This window comes from Microplitis demolitor, chromosome 2 (genome assembly GCF_026212275.2).
Source record: "Microplitis demolitor isolate Queensland-Clemson2020A chromosome 2, iyMicDemo2.1a, whole genome shotgun sequence".
In the NCBI taxonomy this organism is placed as follows: Eukaryota; Metazoa; Arthropoda; class Insecta; order Hymenoptera; family Braconidae; genus Microplitis; species Microplitis demolitor.
In genome coordinates, this window is record NC_068546.1 from 7,560,356 (window position 1) to 7,577,298 (window position 16,943).

General features: G+C 29.0%; 1 protein-coding gene across 4 annotated transcripts in view; it reads right to left on the reverse strand.

The window, feature by feature from the left end:
- Positions 1 to 28: 28 nt before the first annotated feature.
- The window catches only part of LOC103576138 (coiled-coil domain-containing protein 124), a 71,855-nt gene continuing 54,940 nt past the window's right edge, over positions 29 to 16,943 (reverse strand). For all 4 annotated transcript variants that reach the window (XM_014442764.2, XM_014442763.2, XM_014442762.1 and 1 more), the window contains exons 3-4: positions 869 to 1,137; positions 29 to 787 (exon numbers count right to left, since the gene is read on the reverse strand). In XM_014442764.2, coding sequence (XP_014298250.1) covers positions 592 to 787; positions 869 to 1,137 — 465 coding nt within the window. In that variant the 3' untranslated portion in view covers positions 29 to 591. The remainder of the gene's footprint in view (positions 788 to 868; positions 1,138 to 16,943) is intronic.

A 16,943-nucleotide genomic window follows, 5' to 3' on the forward strand; every position in this document is an offset into this window, starting at 1 on the left:
ATGAATGTTCTGATTAACAAAAAAAAAAAAAAGTAAATCACAGTTTTATTGGTAATTTTTTCCTTTGAATTTAAGTATCGAAGATAATTGAATAAAATTAGTTGCCGAATGAAAAACATTAGATGATTGTATTCGTTTTTTTAGGTCTATTTTTTACGGGATCTATTCATTACACATCTCTAACTGCTTCAACTGATAGTTTATGCTTGAGAAATGACTGTCAATTCAAAAAGTATTTTTTCAACATAAATTGAAAATGAACTTCACTGCTAAACCAAACAATGATAATAGGGAAAAGACCGAGTTATTATCGTAGTAATTCATCAAGCTGAATTATTTGTATTTATGCAAACAAATCAAAATTTTATAAGAGTGGTAGAATGAACTAATTGTCGTTTAATATCTCTGTATTGCTTTGTTAATAAGTCTTTTATGAAATTCATCAAAGTTACCTGATTATGCGATTTGTAAGATCTACCAAAGCTAAATTATAATGTTTTTTTATTTGTCTTACTGTAACGAATAATTTATGATAATTCAAAATAATTTTTATCTACATTTACATTTTTTCAATACACAAAAATAAATTAATTAGTTGTTTGAAAACCTTTGATTGAGTGGATTTTCTGGTGATTTCATCCATTCTTTTTTCAATATTTGTTTTAGTTGACTAAGTCTTAACGTCGGATTTTGTTCTTTAATTATTGGCATCATTTGTTCCTCAAAACTAGCATAAGCCGCTTTCATTCGTCTTTCTGGATGACGATCGATTTCTGGATCTTTCATACTGCAAAGAGAATATGAAAAAGGCGGTGAACTTTTAAATTATTAAAAATAAAAAAAAAATATTACAAAAAAAATCAATTACTTTAATAATGAAAGAGCTTCGTCTATTCCATGTGCTGATTCTCCTTCTAAAACGACCCGATTAAGGTTTTCTTCAATTGGTTTTTCTACTTCCTTTTTCTTTAGCGCAACTTGATTTCGCTTTTCGGTTTCTGACATGATTTCCGCTCTGGTTATTTTTGAAACAAGTTGTTTGCCTCCAATTTTTATAGCAGCTAACTCTTTTTCTAGAAGAGCTTTGGCCTCAGCTTTTTTTTCAAGTTGTTGCAGTCGCTTCTTTTCCATCTCTTCCTAAATTTTGTAAATATATGTAAAATAAGTATTAGGTAATTTTTAGTAAACTTTTTGCTCAAAAACTTGAAAATATCCAAAGGAAAGCAATTAATTCCACTGATCACCGAAAATCAAGTTCTCAATAAATATCAACGCTTCAAAACGGAAATATACTATTCTGACTATTTACAAAATCATATCCAAGTGTGTGTAGGGGAGACGGGGAGACGGGGGCAAAAGAGGGTATTTAAGAAAATCTTAAGTTTTCGAGGACTACAATACGCTGAATCTTTTTGTTTTTAATGATATTCAAAGTAAATAGACAAAATTTTTAGCTGCCGTTAAAAATAAAACTTTTATTTTCGGCGGGCAAAATGGGGTACCCTTTAAGAATGTTGAAAAAAAAAATTTTTCTGAAAGTTGATCAAATTTAATTAAATTCATTGTTTTATATGTAATATATATAAAGAAAAATTACATTTCACACCATTGGTGGATACGAAGGCAGAAAAAAAATTTTTTTTCTTCGTGGGGCAAAGAGGCCCCCCTCCAAAAATGATAATTTTTTTTTTTAAGCTATTGCATAGCTTTTATCGCGGGCTTTGAGCGCGGCAACCGAATCAAGAAATTCCGTAACGAAAATAAAACCTAACACCTCCCACTCTGACTACCATGTAGCTCGGCCAAGCGTTCGCTTAACGTGTATATATATGGTACGACTGTACGAAGCTCGCACGGATCTAGGACGAGCTGCTCCGAAATCGGACGAATACGTAAGCAGCTGTTTGTGAGAAAGTATATCGCGTGCCAAAAGGTAAGAGGGCGCATCAATTTTTTTTTCATCACCAATTGATTAGTAAACATTTTCTACGCTTGAAAATTCAACATTGTTTTTCCAAAGCTAAAAGGGCGTATGTCTTTAATTATACGCACTTTCAGCTTTAGGAATTTGAAAATTTTGTGACCAAAAGCTAAAAGGGCGTATAAATTTTTTTTCTGAAAAATTCATTAAAAAGCTTAGCCGAAGTCTAAAAATGAAAAAAAAAAAAATGCTGCAATCGTAAAGTTATATTCCAACTAATACTTTCTTTCAATATTAAAGTTAAAAATATGTCTACACAGAAAAAAAGGATTTCTTGGGGCAAAAAATTTTTTCTTGATCTAAAAAAATTTTTATTTGACCCAAGAAATTTTTTGTATTATAAAGTGAAATCAAAAATTTTCTTGGAGTGAGAAAAAATTTTTTTCAAACAAGAAAAAAATTTTTTAGGCGAGAAAAAAAATTCTTGAGTCAAGAAAAATTTTTGTCTTCAATTCTTAGTACAAAATATTTCTTGTGGCAAGAAATTCTTTTTTACTGTGTAGAAAAATAATTATTTCTTTATTATTAAGTAGCTTGGATTTTTTTTTTATATTATTCTGATTTATGACGGATCCATAATCCAAAACACAAATTGAAGAAAAAGTCAGTAAATTTTTATTTTTTATAATCGTTATGAAAATTTTTTATTTAATTGAAAATTTGATTTTTTTTTTTTTTAATAATTTTATCTTTAATAAATTTTGAAAAAAAAAACAAAAAAAAAAAAAAAAAAAAAATTGTAGGACTGTTTTTTTCATCTAACTTGTTTTGTGAAACTATTTGTCAGTATTTTGAATTAAAACTTGAATTTTTTTTTTATGCGCCTTTCTAGCTTTAGGCACTACTTTTCAAAAGCTAAAAGGGCGTATGTCTTGAGGTACGCCCTTTCAGCTCAAGGATGCTAAAATTTTTTTTTTGCAGATCTCGGCGTTTCGAAAAATTTCAAAGCTAATGGCAAAAAAAATTTTTTTCATGCGCTCTTTTAGCATAATTCCCTACTAACTTGTAGCAATGCGCCCTTTTACCTTTTGGCACGCGATATAGTTGTATAGGTATCTATTTATCTTTATGATGCCACACTCTAGGGATAGGCAATATTGAAAAAAAACATCGATAGTTTTACTTTTTTATTATCGAGTATCGATATATCTTGTCCAAAAAATATCGATAGAAAACATCGATACTTTAGAAAAAAAAACATCGATAGTTGAAATATCGACAGATATTGCCCATTCCTAATTAAAAAAAATATCGAAATCGTAACATCGATAGTTTTAGTTTTCTATTATCGAGTATCGATATATCGTCTCCAAAAAATATCGATAGAAAACATCAATACTTTACAAAAAAAAATCATTGATAGTTGTAATATCGATAGATCAACTTTGCTGATAATAAATCAGAGCGGTTCACAACTTCTCTTTCGGAAAAATTGAATTTAAAAATGAATAATGATCTACAAGAATCCACAACAAAATATGGGATCACAATTGACGCGGTATTTTCCAGATATTTATCGGATATCAAGTCTCAATCTTATGTTTCTTATTTCAGTTACCATAAACCTATAGTTTCAATGATAAAAATTCCTGAATAATCTACATGTATTGTAAGATAATAAAAATATTTTAAACGATATTAACTTCTCATTTATTCAATAAAAGGAAAAAATTTGTTTTCTTATCGGTTACCACGCTCAAAAAGTGTAACTTGAATTAATATCAAAGAAAAAAAAAATACTGCATAAATAAAAAATAAATAAATAATTATAATTGCATAAGTTGATAAAAAATGCTATGCAATAGCTTTACCGCGGCAGTCTTTTTTTTTTTTTTTTAATTTTTTTCATCATTAAGAATGCATTTCTTTCTCTAGACAACTATTTTTGGTTTTATAATACTCAAAAAAAATTTTTTAGGTAATAAATCGTTCCCCCTCGATTAGCTTTATTACTAATTGCTATTTAATAAAAGAAAACAATTCTATATTTCTTATTTGTCATTATTTTGAACCCATAAAACGTGTTTTTTTTTAATTTTTAAATTACAGATTATTTTGCATTATTTAAAAAATTTTATCAATTAAAAAATAAAATATTTATTTCGAATATTTTTAGTGGTCATATTTGCCCCAGCTATAGTAAATCAGCTGAAAAATGGATTAGTATATATTAAATTTTTTTTCTAATTTGACGATAAAAATATGGAAGAATCATTTTTTCAGAATTTGCGGCTGGTCCATTTTGCCCTAGGTGTTATGGGTAGGGCTAAAAATGCGGAAATATATTTAATTTTTTTTAATTTGACGATAACGATTTGAAAGAATCATTTTTTCAGAATTCGCGGGTGGTCTCATTTTGCCCTAGGTGTCATGCGTAGGGCTGAAAATACGCAATTACATCGGATTTATAGTAATTAGACGAAAAAGAAAAAATTTGTTTAATAAAATTTTTGGGGTACCTCGTTTTGACTACTCTACCCCTTTCGCCCCACCCCCTCTCCTATATGGGGGAGTCCATGCCAAATCAGATGCTATTTTACATTTGCATCTCCAATTTTTTTGAAATATTTTTTTAATCAAAGCGTAAAAAAAAAAAAAACTGAACAACAGTTAACCCTGCGAGTCAGCCCGAAAACTTCCTGTTGTCAAGCTCCTAAAGCTCGAAAATAATATTGCGAATAAATTTTCGAGCTCAAAAAAAGTTACGTATTGCATTGAACTTTAAAAATTAAAAAAAATCTCAAATAGTAAGTGACATGAATCTTTCAATTTTTATGTTCGATTATTCTCGAAAAAACTTATAGATTTGGGTAAAACTAAATGTAAATGATTCTGACAAAGAATGAAAGAAGTGTTAAATTAGATCATAACCCCGAAATTTGAAATACCCGAAAAGTTTAAAGAATAGTAATTTCTTTAATGTTTTGTTGACGATAGAATCTGAACTTGTGAACTCATTGTTATAAATTATGCAGTAATTAAGAGACCGTGAAGGCGAGGATCTGAGATAATTATTGAAACATTTAGTACAATCCCAGTGAACACATGACCTTATTTTGACGTCATACGTAGGTCATAGAAATGTCACGGCATCTTATGTAAATTTGATGTCAATCTGACGTTCTACATGACTTTAATATGATGTAAAAACTTGACATCACATTGATCTACGCATGACTCTTGTATGACGTCACAGTTATGATTCATGTGTTACGTACGCTTGACATAAAATCTACATCACATTGTTACGTAGTAATAAAGTCATTATTGTATATCATAATGACGTAATTTAAAAATCATACATTTATGTCAGTAGCAAAGTCACGGTTATATGTAATATGGATGTCACTCTTAAATCATATCTTTACATCAGTGACAAGTCAGTATTTTACGCAATGCTGCTCTAATTTCCGAGTCATAGTTTTTATTATCAATTTATTAAAATAAAACAATCATAGAATAAATTTTCAAAAATGTATAAATGTGTAAAAATAACAACTAAATGTCGAATACTCTTGGGGCCAAAGTAATCTATAAACTCGATAATATATTTCAGACGTTTTAGATTAAAACATTAGCGTGCACTGAGAGAAAAAATCAGTAACTGCAACTACAAAAAATAGTGATATACGGATACCAATATATTTTCTTAGTTACGATAACAAATCAATTTTAGTTAATATAACAATTAAATTTAGTTGCAGTTACTATTTTGTAGTTAATTCAACGTTTTAACTGTTAATGTAGCTGACTAAAAATAGTTATATTTAATTCAAAGCAGTCATTCAAAGAACTAAATCCTAATCGTTAAATCAACTGAGATTTTTTACTAAACATAACGAAATTTTTAAAGTTGCTAAAACTATAAAATAATAGTGAATATTAACATTATTTCATAATTACTTACACAAATAATATTTAGCTACAGTAATGAAAGTAGGATAGTACGGCTAACCATATATATGTAGTTATGAGAACAACTAATTTTTATTTACCAGTGTGATGAAATTATATTTCATCTAACAAAAGAAACTTAGTTGTTGTCTCCATGGAAATTTAGTGGATTTTAAGGAAAAAAAAAAATTATTTTTTGTTTACAATGTTAATTTTAATGGTTTGTTAGGTTATTCATTTATTTCTTTATTTTTTTTTCGAGGCTTTTAAGTTTATTTCATTTTATATGATTTTTTTTTTTTTTTTGTGATGGGAGATGGCTTATGTATATTTTTGTCAAATTTATCTGACAGACGCGCTTAAACTTATATTTTTAACAACCTCCCTATGCTTCTTAAATAATTATTTCGCAGTCGCTCTAAGAAGGATTCGAACCTAGCGCCCTACGCACGCAAGACCGACGATGTACCGCTACGCCACACGGCCGATGAGTAGCCATAGACGTTACTTAACTTATAAGCTAAGCGTACAAGTACTCACTTCGTTACAGCAACAAAATTAATTTAGTTACGGCAACCATTGTTTTCGCTCACAAATTAACCTTCAGGACTTAAAAAAATTCATATATCACGCTAAAAAAAATATATTTTGATTATAAAACAGAAGTTCATGTCACGAAACTCCGAATCGACTGACATACACAAATTTTGGCCAAATTTTTTTGTCTTATAAATTTTGGGCTCAGAAACTTAGAACAATTTAGACTTTTCAGACTTAGAAAAATTTTAAGTTTCGGGACTGAAAAGATTTCGGTGCTCAAAAAAAAAAAAAAATAATAATAATACTTGTCGAACGCAAATTTAACGATTTATATGTAGATCATATCGAAATAATATATTATTTTAACCCCGAAATTTTTTCTAAGTCCCAATTTTAGTTTGATTAAGTACCAAATAATATTTGATTTAACTAGTTAGTATGTGTTGTAACCACTAAACTTTTATTGTAGCGATAACTAAAAATAGATAACAAACTAATTTTAGCTACTTCAACTATTTTTTTTAAGGCATCTGAACAATAAATAATTATCATAACTATTTAAATTAGTTACACCAACTAAATTGTAACAGGGTAATTTTAATAAACATGTATAACTAAATTAATTTGAATTTGAATTTCGTTCCCGCCAATGACCGGCCGATGACCTCGTAAGTTACGAGTAGTATTGCGACTAGTCACCGGGCGTCGCATGAATCACTAAGGCCCGTCCGTTCGTCATTTCCTTAGTCTAAGGTAGTGGGAATAAGTTTCCGGAATAGTGAACGGGAGTGAAATGATATAATGGACTGCGGAACGAGAAAGAGGCAGAAAGAGAGTTGTCGAGACGACGAGTACACCAGGAAGAAAACCCTCAGGTAAATAGTGAAGTCCGTTCACGCTTCACGTGGAACGAGGCGATTTATTGATTCCTATTTTTCTATTTTGTAAATTATTAGGCCTTTAGGCCGATAATTATCATAAGCAATTATTTAATACAACACTAATACGTACTGTTCATTGACAGGTTATAAATTGAAAATTTGATTTGGGAGAGAGAGAGAGGCGGAAAACTCGAGAGGCCCCCAGACATCACCAGCAGAACCAAGACAGCAGCAACAGAAAATTACTTAGCGCGTCTGGATTTCACAAGGTAAAATTTATAATTGATTAAGGCCTCTAATTTGATTAATAGAGGGCCGAATTAATTATAAATTAATTACTTAGCATCTTTCTACTGGTTACGTAAATTAGATCGGTATCTCAAGGCCCGTCGGCCAGTTGAATACGCCCTCGAAATTTCCGTAAAATCTTTGCCGGGTACTCGTTGTTCTGTCGTAACTCTAAATTTATTCTATTCGAGGCCTCTCGGCTGGAATAAAATAAATTTTTCCGCGTAAATTATTTGATAATTAAATTCAATTAAATTCAATAACTTAATAAAAGTATTCAGGCCTGTCGGCCGCTCTAGACAATAATTGTCCGCGTGTAAGATCGTAAATTAAGGCCTTGCGACGCCAACTCACCGGCCGAATGTTCTAGTCAATTTTAACCGTAATTCTAGTCGTAAAATTTAGTCATAAAATATTTATAAAATAATGTTAAAATAATTCTAATTAAAATTATAAAATCAAAAGTAAGACGCTAGAAAATTACGATAAAATTGTCTCGAGTAAAGTTAAGGATGGATTATTTTGTCAGTGAATTAAGTTGAGTGTTAAAATACATAATGAAAATAATTATCAGAAATTTGGAGTAAATTAATTATATATAAATTTTGGAATTAGATATTAATGGGAAAATTATCAGTGGAAAATTAATTAATTAATAATTAAAATAAAACCAAAATTAATTAATTAATAAATATAATTGAATTAAATAAGACAGTGAAAATTAATAAATGAATTAAATAAATCAGGGAAAATAAATAAGAATTAAATAGTTGTGAAATTTTTATACTGGAAATTTTATTGGTGAAATTTTTATGTCGAGTTTAGAAATTGAGTAAAAGAAAATGAAGTCATGAATTAAGTAAAGTAAAGTAGAGTCAATAATTTTAAGTAAAGAAAAACTGTGTCTGTGATTTAAGTCCGGTGGACATGATAAGGTTATTTTAAATAATTATACATCCAGGGGATGTTTTTAAATTGAAGTTAAGGCTTACCGTCCAGGGGACGAGATAATTTAAGTGGGTGTGTGGGTGTAGTAACCGTCCAGGGGACGAGGAAAATTTAGTTTGTCATAAGTAACCGTCTAGGGGACGAGGAAAATTTAGTTTGTCATAAGTAACCGTCCAGGGGACGAGGAAATTAGTTTGCCATAAGAAATTAGTTTGTCATAAGAAATTAGTTTGTCATAAGAAATTAGTTTGTCATAAGAATCCTAGTTTGTCATAAGTAAAATTAGTTTGCCATAAGAAATAAATATTGTCACAGGGTAAGAAAATAAAGCAAGGTGCTTAAATTAAATAAAATTTGAATTAACATTATTTCAGCCTACTCTACGATTCCTCTTCTCACTCACAAAATATTACAAACGACCCTGAGTAATAAATAAAATTAATTTAATTAAAATAAAATCATATAACATCCGGTTCTGGAAGGCCGAGTTCATCTTCCAGTGGCGCCCTAATATTCGACTATAATACTAGGTGCGACCAGACTTGGCAAGATTAGTCTCTCTGTCATAAAATAAAAATACTTGGATAGAACTATGTAAAATGTTTTACCACTATTATTTAAAATTGTTACATCAACAGCAAAAATATAGTGATATACGGATACAACTTTAAAAAATTCATTGAATCAACTATTTCGAAATAGTTAAAAATATATAGTTGCTGCTACGATTCTTTTTAGTTAGATTGAGTACCAAAAAATATTTGATTCAACTAGTTAGTATTTGTTATGACTACTAAACTTTAATTATAGCGATAACTAAAAATAAATAACAAAATAATTTTAGTTACTTCAACTATTTTTTTAAAGTCATTTGAATAATAAATAATTATCATAACTATTTAAAGTAGTTACAACAACTAAATAAAAATAGTTGGATACAACCATGTAAAATGTTTTACCACTACTATCTGAAACTTGTTACATCAACAGCAAAAATATAGTGATATACGGATACAACTTAAAAAAAAATCGTTGAATCAACTATTTCGAAATAGTTAAAAGTATATAATTACTGCTACAGTTTTTTTTAGTTGAATTGAGTACCAAATAATATTTGATTCAACTAGTTAGTGTTTGTTGTGACTACTAAACTTTAATTATAGCGATAACTAAAAATAAATAACAAAACAATTTTAGTTACTTCAACTATTTTTTTAAAGTCATCTGAATAATAAATAGTTACAATAACTATTTGAATTCGTTACACTAACTAAATTAAAATAGTTGTCTCTTTTTAGTTATGGCAACTACTGAGATTTCTTTCAGTGTAGATTTCTATAAAATCTACTAATAAATTTCAATAAATAAATAGGTAATTTTTGTTGAATATAAAAGTATAGTACTAAAAATTGAAGCTCATTTAATAAGCTACATAAAACTGTCAACGAGGTTCAACTATTATGTATTACTTTAAAGTTATTAAATGAGGAACCGAAAAAAAATATTTTTTTTCGTGAGCAAGAATCATATTTTGAATAAAAAATTTTTCTTAAATCAAGATAGTTTTTCCATCAATCTAGAAATTGCATTTTATATACATGCCATCGAGTAGTATATTTTACAATATACGCATGGGAAAAATTCAGATATTTACCACATGTCTTCACAGTATCATACTTTTTGGGTAATTTTTAATAAAAATTTCTCTGCGTGTAAAAATGTTTCGATTTAAGCATAAAAATATGTTGACTTGAGGAAAATAAATTTTGATTAAAGACAAAATTTTCAAGATAATTATTTACTTGGTGTAAGAAAAATTTTGATTTTCCGCATCTTTGAAAAAAAATTTCTTGTATCAAGAATATTTTTCTTGGCTCAGGTTAACTGTTTTTGCTGGGTAAAGAAACTAAAATTTAAATGACGCGTGTAGGTTTTCATAACGTACAAATAAAGAACCTTATGAGCTAAAAAAAAAACTTTTATGACAAAATACTTATACTACATAAAAACTGCAGTGATTAAAGATGTTTATATTGAAGCAGTTTTACAATTTTTTTGTCATAAAATAATTCCAGCTATTAATATTGATCCTAAATGGCTTTCAAAATTATCTGATGATTTTGCAAATTATAACTATAGTTGTATACATAAAAAAAAACAGTTAAGGTAGTCTGGTAACTCACGCTGTTTCTCATGCTTTTTTTTAGAGGCCTTTTTTTTAGAAGGAATAAACGAAAAGTTTTGCATTTTTAGTATATTTTTATTTACATCTTTAGGTAACAGAAAAAAATTTTTTTTAAAGAAATTAAATAATTTATTATTATTATTATTATTATTATTATTATTATTATTATTATCATTATCATCATTATTATTATTATTATCACTTGAAGTTGATACCTCAAAAAAAAAAAAAGGGCGTGGGTGGCCCCGGTGATGTTAACTCTTGAGGACATCCGAAATTAAAAATTCTTGATTAGTTTTATTATGCAAACATGTCATTCTCGCAGATAGTAGAATTATGAAATTTTATTGAAAAATAACAAAATAGCGGACTGTGAAAAAAAGTCATCTTTTTTCGCACAAAAAGTATTGTAAAATGGAAGGTTAGGGGTGAAAAAAATAAATTCTATGACCGACGAGAACTACAAATGTGTAGAATAATCAGTTTAAGTTTCAGCCAAATAATGGAGTTAAATCTTAAAAATATATAATATAATTTTTGAATAAGGTTCAATTATATTTCCAACCAAGAATATAAAAAAATGTTGGAAAATCCAAATTGCACACCTCAATCGCTCATTTTATTTTTAATCATTACTTTTATAATTTTTTTTTTATTATGAATTTTTATTGAACTTTTAAATTATTAATTTGATTTTTTATTCCTTAATTTCAGTTTACTTTTTTTTTTTTTTTATTTAAATTTTTTCTAAACATTCCGCATTTTTGTTGTAGATATCGCTCTTTTTTTTCAATCTTACTGTTTTACGCTAGTGTCTGTTAAAGATGAATCAAGAAAAGCCAAATTTTTGTAAAAATCAAAAAATCTTTAAATGTCTATAACTTCTAAACTTTCTGGCCGATTTAGCTCATCTTCAAACTGAACCGAGCTCTTAAGCTAAAGAATATGTATAAAAAATTTCATCGGATCGGAGTAGAATTTTAGACATTATCGAGAGAAAACCGCGCGTTATATCGTGTATGTATATGTGAATTTTAGGAGTTCAAAAATTTCATATAATTATTCGAAAAAGTGACGAAACTGTATTACAAACGTTCTTAATTATTTCGGTGTTCTTTCAAAAATTTTACATTAACGATTGTTTTATGAACTAGAGTACTCATTAGTGAATATATCTCCGTCGTTTTTTCGAATTATATGAAATTTTTGAGCTTCTGTAATGGTCTTAGTTATATTATATAGCAAATGTAATGTTTCTTTTCTTCAAAATCGTTGCTTTTCAATAAATAAAACCATTTTATTCAACTCATGCGCGCTATTCACGTTTTATCATGCCTAAAATCCGAACCCTAAATGGCCGTTTACCAACTGGTAAAAAATTATTTGTCAAAACGCAATAAAGATGTCTACTATCCCGGCCGTTGTGACGTAATAAAAATAAACGTAACTATCTTTCGGACTCTAACTAAATAATGGATAATTACAACTCCCTATTATTACCCACTGAGCAGCCAAGATCGTGATACCGAATGTTTTTAACGTGGAGTTGAAACTTTGAGATTGATTTTGAATTTTCGTTAAATTAAATCAACATTCCTATAATTTTGTCATATTATTAATATTATAAGTTTTTTTTTTTTCACCATATCTCTAAACAACAATTCAGACTCCGCATTTTAGGCAATTAATAAAACGTAAATAGCACACATGAGTTGAATAAAATTATGGGCGCAACATGTAGGTTAAATCATAATCCGTCATCCGCGATGTGTTACCAGTATGCGCACTCCACTCTGTGTTCGTTCTTACACCAACATCGTAATAATAGTATTCGCGTGAAGTTTTTTATTTATTATTATTAATTGACTAATTTTTGGAAGTGAAATTGAATTAATATATAATAAAAAAAATAATAATAATTTCCATAACACGTAATGGTGAGAAGATTTTAAATTGAAGTAGTTGACAACCACTGAGCCCGGGCTTGAACGCGCCCTCAGTTTCTGCAGCTCTGTTACCGACAGCGTGACAAAATGTAAACAACTAATTATTTTGTTTTTTTGATTAATTTTTTTCGCGAACATAATAAGCTCCATGAGATTGGTTTTTGACATTTCTTATTCAGAATTTATCGCCTTTTAATTTAATACCATTCATCATAGGGTTTTACATTAATAGATAGAAGTTTTTTAAAAAAAATACATGGTGTCTCGGCTTCCCTATTGTTATTTTATTATTTATTTAAAAAACGCGGCCGAATTGAGCTTTCTTATTATTATTTTCGTGATCTACGGAATTTTTTACAAATTATCAATAAAAAAGAATCCAGTAGTTAATTTCCCCCTACAACGCTTAAGAGTAAATTAAGTAGACTATAAATAGCATTAACTTTTACTTACTGCTTTGAAATCCCTACTCAGAACAAAAAAATATCGAAATAAATTTATAATATACAAGAAAAACAAGTTTGTAACTTGAGAGAAAGTAACTCTTCGAGCTCAAAAATACTTTTGTATGCCTTTGTTTTCGTAAAATAACGTTTTTTACCATTTTTTCTTGAACGATATCTCCCGAACGAACTGACCGATTGAGACGGTCGAGGTGGCAATCGACGTGTTTTATTGAGTTTTATAGTTGGTCAAATTTTAAAATTGATTTATCAAGTTCTTGAAAAATTTCAAAAAATCCAAAACAAATTTTTTTTTTTAATGCTTTCAACATCGGTTTTCTTTTAAAAACATGAACCGATTTTGATAGTTGAGGTGGCATCCGACGCAGCTTATGAAGCTTCAGAGCTCAGTTGATTTTGGAATCAATCCATCAAGCACATTACAAGTTATTAAAAAAAAAACGTTTTTGAAAAAAGTTTATTTTTGGAATATCTCTGAACGAGCCCTACCGATCAAGCTCAATTTCTCGCAGCCTTTAGATATTGACAGGCCGCGTCGAGTGGCACCGTGACGATCAAAATCGGTTCATCCGTTCAAAAGTTATAGATATTTACATACGTGCGTATGTACGTACATACATACATACATACATACATACATACACTCGGACATCATCTTGAAATTTGTTAGAATAGCTTCTTAGAACCTCAGAACATCAAGATCTCTTGAAAATTCGATTTTCCAAAAACCGGACTGAAACCAAGAACTTTACAAATTTTTGAAAATTTGCAATTTTCTTACTGGGAAATTAAAAATCTGAAATCCGCTTGACCCTGCGGACCAGCCCCGAAACTACCTGCTGTTTCTGAGCTCAGGGAGTTTATTAGTTGTGAATTTTTGAGCTCTTCAAGCTAAAAAATTATCTAGGCCGGTAAAACACACCTTCACTGAAAAATTATAATTTTTGTCCGATGATATCTTTTGAACGAATGGACCGGCTTAAAAGTTCTTGGTGGTATTCGAAAGGGATCAACAAGACTTAAAAGTGATTACATTTTAAGGCGAATCGGGCGAGTGGTTTATAAGTTATACGCAAAAAACCAAAAACAAAAAAAAATTTATTTTTATTCTTCGTATAACTCGTAAACTACATGACCACTCTCCCCCAAAATCTAACCATTTCTAAGTTTTGGTAAACCCTTTCGATTTCTACCAAGTACGTTCAAATCGGTTGATTCTTCCTTAAGATATCGTCGGACTAAAAAAAATTCACACACACACACACGCACGGGAATAGCTTCCTAGGACCTTAAAACGTCAGCATCTGATGAAAACACGATTTTCGAAAATCGGACCGAAACCAATAACTTCCTTTTTTTTTTGAAAATTTGCAATTTTCTTAGCGGGAAGTTAAAATATAGTCGGTCTTTTGGGTCACCCTAATATATATATTAGGGTGGTCCTTAGCAGGGATGTTTTCGAATTTCTATGCTCCCAGGGACTCGAATGCTTCCAAGTGGATAAAAAAAAAATGCCCTCAAAATTTGAGCTCTTAATATTGCACGGAGAAAAAAAAACAGTAATATTTCCTATGTTGGCATAGTAACTATTCGTATGTGCACATAGGAATTTTTCCTATGTTACATAGTATTTTTTCCTATGGTAACATAGTAAAATTTCCTATGTTACCACAGTAATTTTCCCTTTGTAGCATAGGAATTTTTTCTATGTGAAACATAGCAATTATTCCTATGTTAACATAGGAAAAATTCTTGTGTTACGAAAATCATAAAAGGATGAGATTTGTTTTTCTTTTAAAAAATTCTAAAATTAAAATATTCAAATTCAGACAAAGTTGGTATGATTTAGACGTTCACCAATCGGAACGCTTTAAAATGAACCAATAATACGATTACTCCGATTTTCAAATATCTATGCGCAGTTAATGTGCGATTAGTTTTAATGAAGCCTTCAGAAGAAGGACCTTAATTTTATTATGTAGAACTAATTTTAACTGATTCTTATGACCAAATATTTATTTTTTCGACTATTCTGGATTGCTTGTATGATAGACATTATCAAGCATTTGAGTTGTCAGTTCATCGCAATACTTGGCAAGTATTATGTATGCCAGATGTAAAAATGTGTCCTCTAACATCATTAATATCGACAACGAACAAAAAAAGAATATTCCAAAACGATGGATCTAATATTATATATATATATATATATATATATATATATATATATATATATATATATATATATGCATATATTTTTTTTTGTATTATACCAATTACTACAAAATAAATTGTTTATATATTACAATAATGTGTAGTGATTTAATTAATTAATTTAAATAAGGATTGATTTGACCTGCGCTAATCATCTATAAGTCAATATTCATTTTAATCTATAGTAAATTACGTTTTTTTTTTTTATCAACTATTAATTTCATGTCGCTAACTTTCAGGTTTAAAGTTAAGTTTATCTTAAAAAAATTATATTTCTACAAGTCACGTTGCTTTTACAGAGTAAACGTACAGTTATAAATCCCATGTTTTTTTTTATTATATTTTTTTTTTACTTATTTTTTATTTTTTTCTTTTTGTTACTTATTTTGTTATTTTACTTATATTTTAATTATTTTTTTTATATAGAATAAATTGGTTTTGAAAAAAATTATAGTTAGTAATGCTGTTGAACTCATGACCTAGTTTGCCCACTATCATAATTCTTTAATCATTTTTGTTAAAAAAATTTTAGGAACACGTTTGGTTAAAAAATATTCGTAGGTTTTCAAAGTCTGGGCAGTCCATTTTACCCCACCCTCCGACACTTTTCATGTTAAAAATTTTGGGGGAACCATTTAGCTTCAGTGGCCCATTTTGCCTCAATGTCCCGTTTCGTACCTGTCCCCCACCCCAAACACTTTATATGTAAAAAAATTTTGGGTGGCCATTTTGCCCCAATGGTCAATTTGGCCTCAGTGGCCTATTTTGCCCCTCCCCCACCCCAAACACTTTTCATGTTAAAAAGTTTGGGGGGCCCATTTTGCCCCCACATATTTCGAGGAATCTAAAATTTTAGGGGGCCCATTCTGTCCCCACTTCCCCTACATGTAAGGAAATAAGTAAATTACATTTTTTTTTTTTTTCTAGACATAGCAATTGTTCCTATGTTAACATAGTAGAATTTCCTATATGCACATAGGGAAATTTACTATGTAGCATAGGAAAATTTACTATGCTAACATGGGAATAATTCCTATGTAACATAGGAAAATTTACTATGTTAACATAGAAGTAATTCCTATGTAACAAATCAATTATTCCTATGTTGCATAGTAAATTTCCCTATGCTACATAGTAAATTTGCCTATGCTGCATGGTATATTTTCCTATTTCAACAGAGGAATTATTCCTATACAACATAGGAATTATTCCTATGTTAACATAGTAAATGTCCCTATGTTCGCATAGTAAAAATTCCTATGCGAACATAGGAAATATTACTATGTAACATAGGAAAATTACCTGTTTTGTTTTCTCCGTGTGGCTTTATGATAGTCCGCATTCTAACCAAAATTTCTTATCGCAATAACATGGAAAAAATTTCTTTCGTTCTTTAGGATTTTCTAACTCGGGGACCACTAATTCTTAAATAATGAGACATACATATTTTTATAGCGCATTTAATGTTCTACAAAAAAGGTATCTTATGATTTCTCGCTAAGTTAATTGCTTTAAGAGTTATTCGAGCTCAAAAATTAATTTTTATATAAATGTTAATATTATCAAGCATACTTATAAAATAAACTTATGTGTTACGAAATC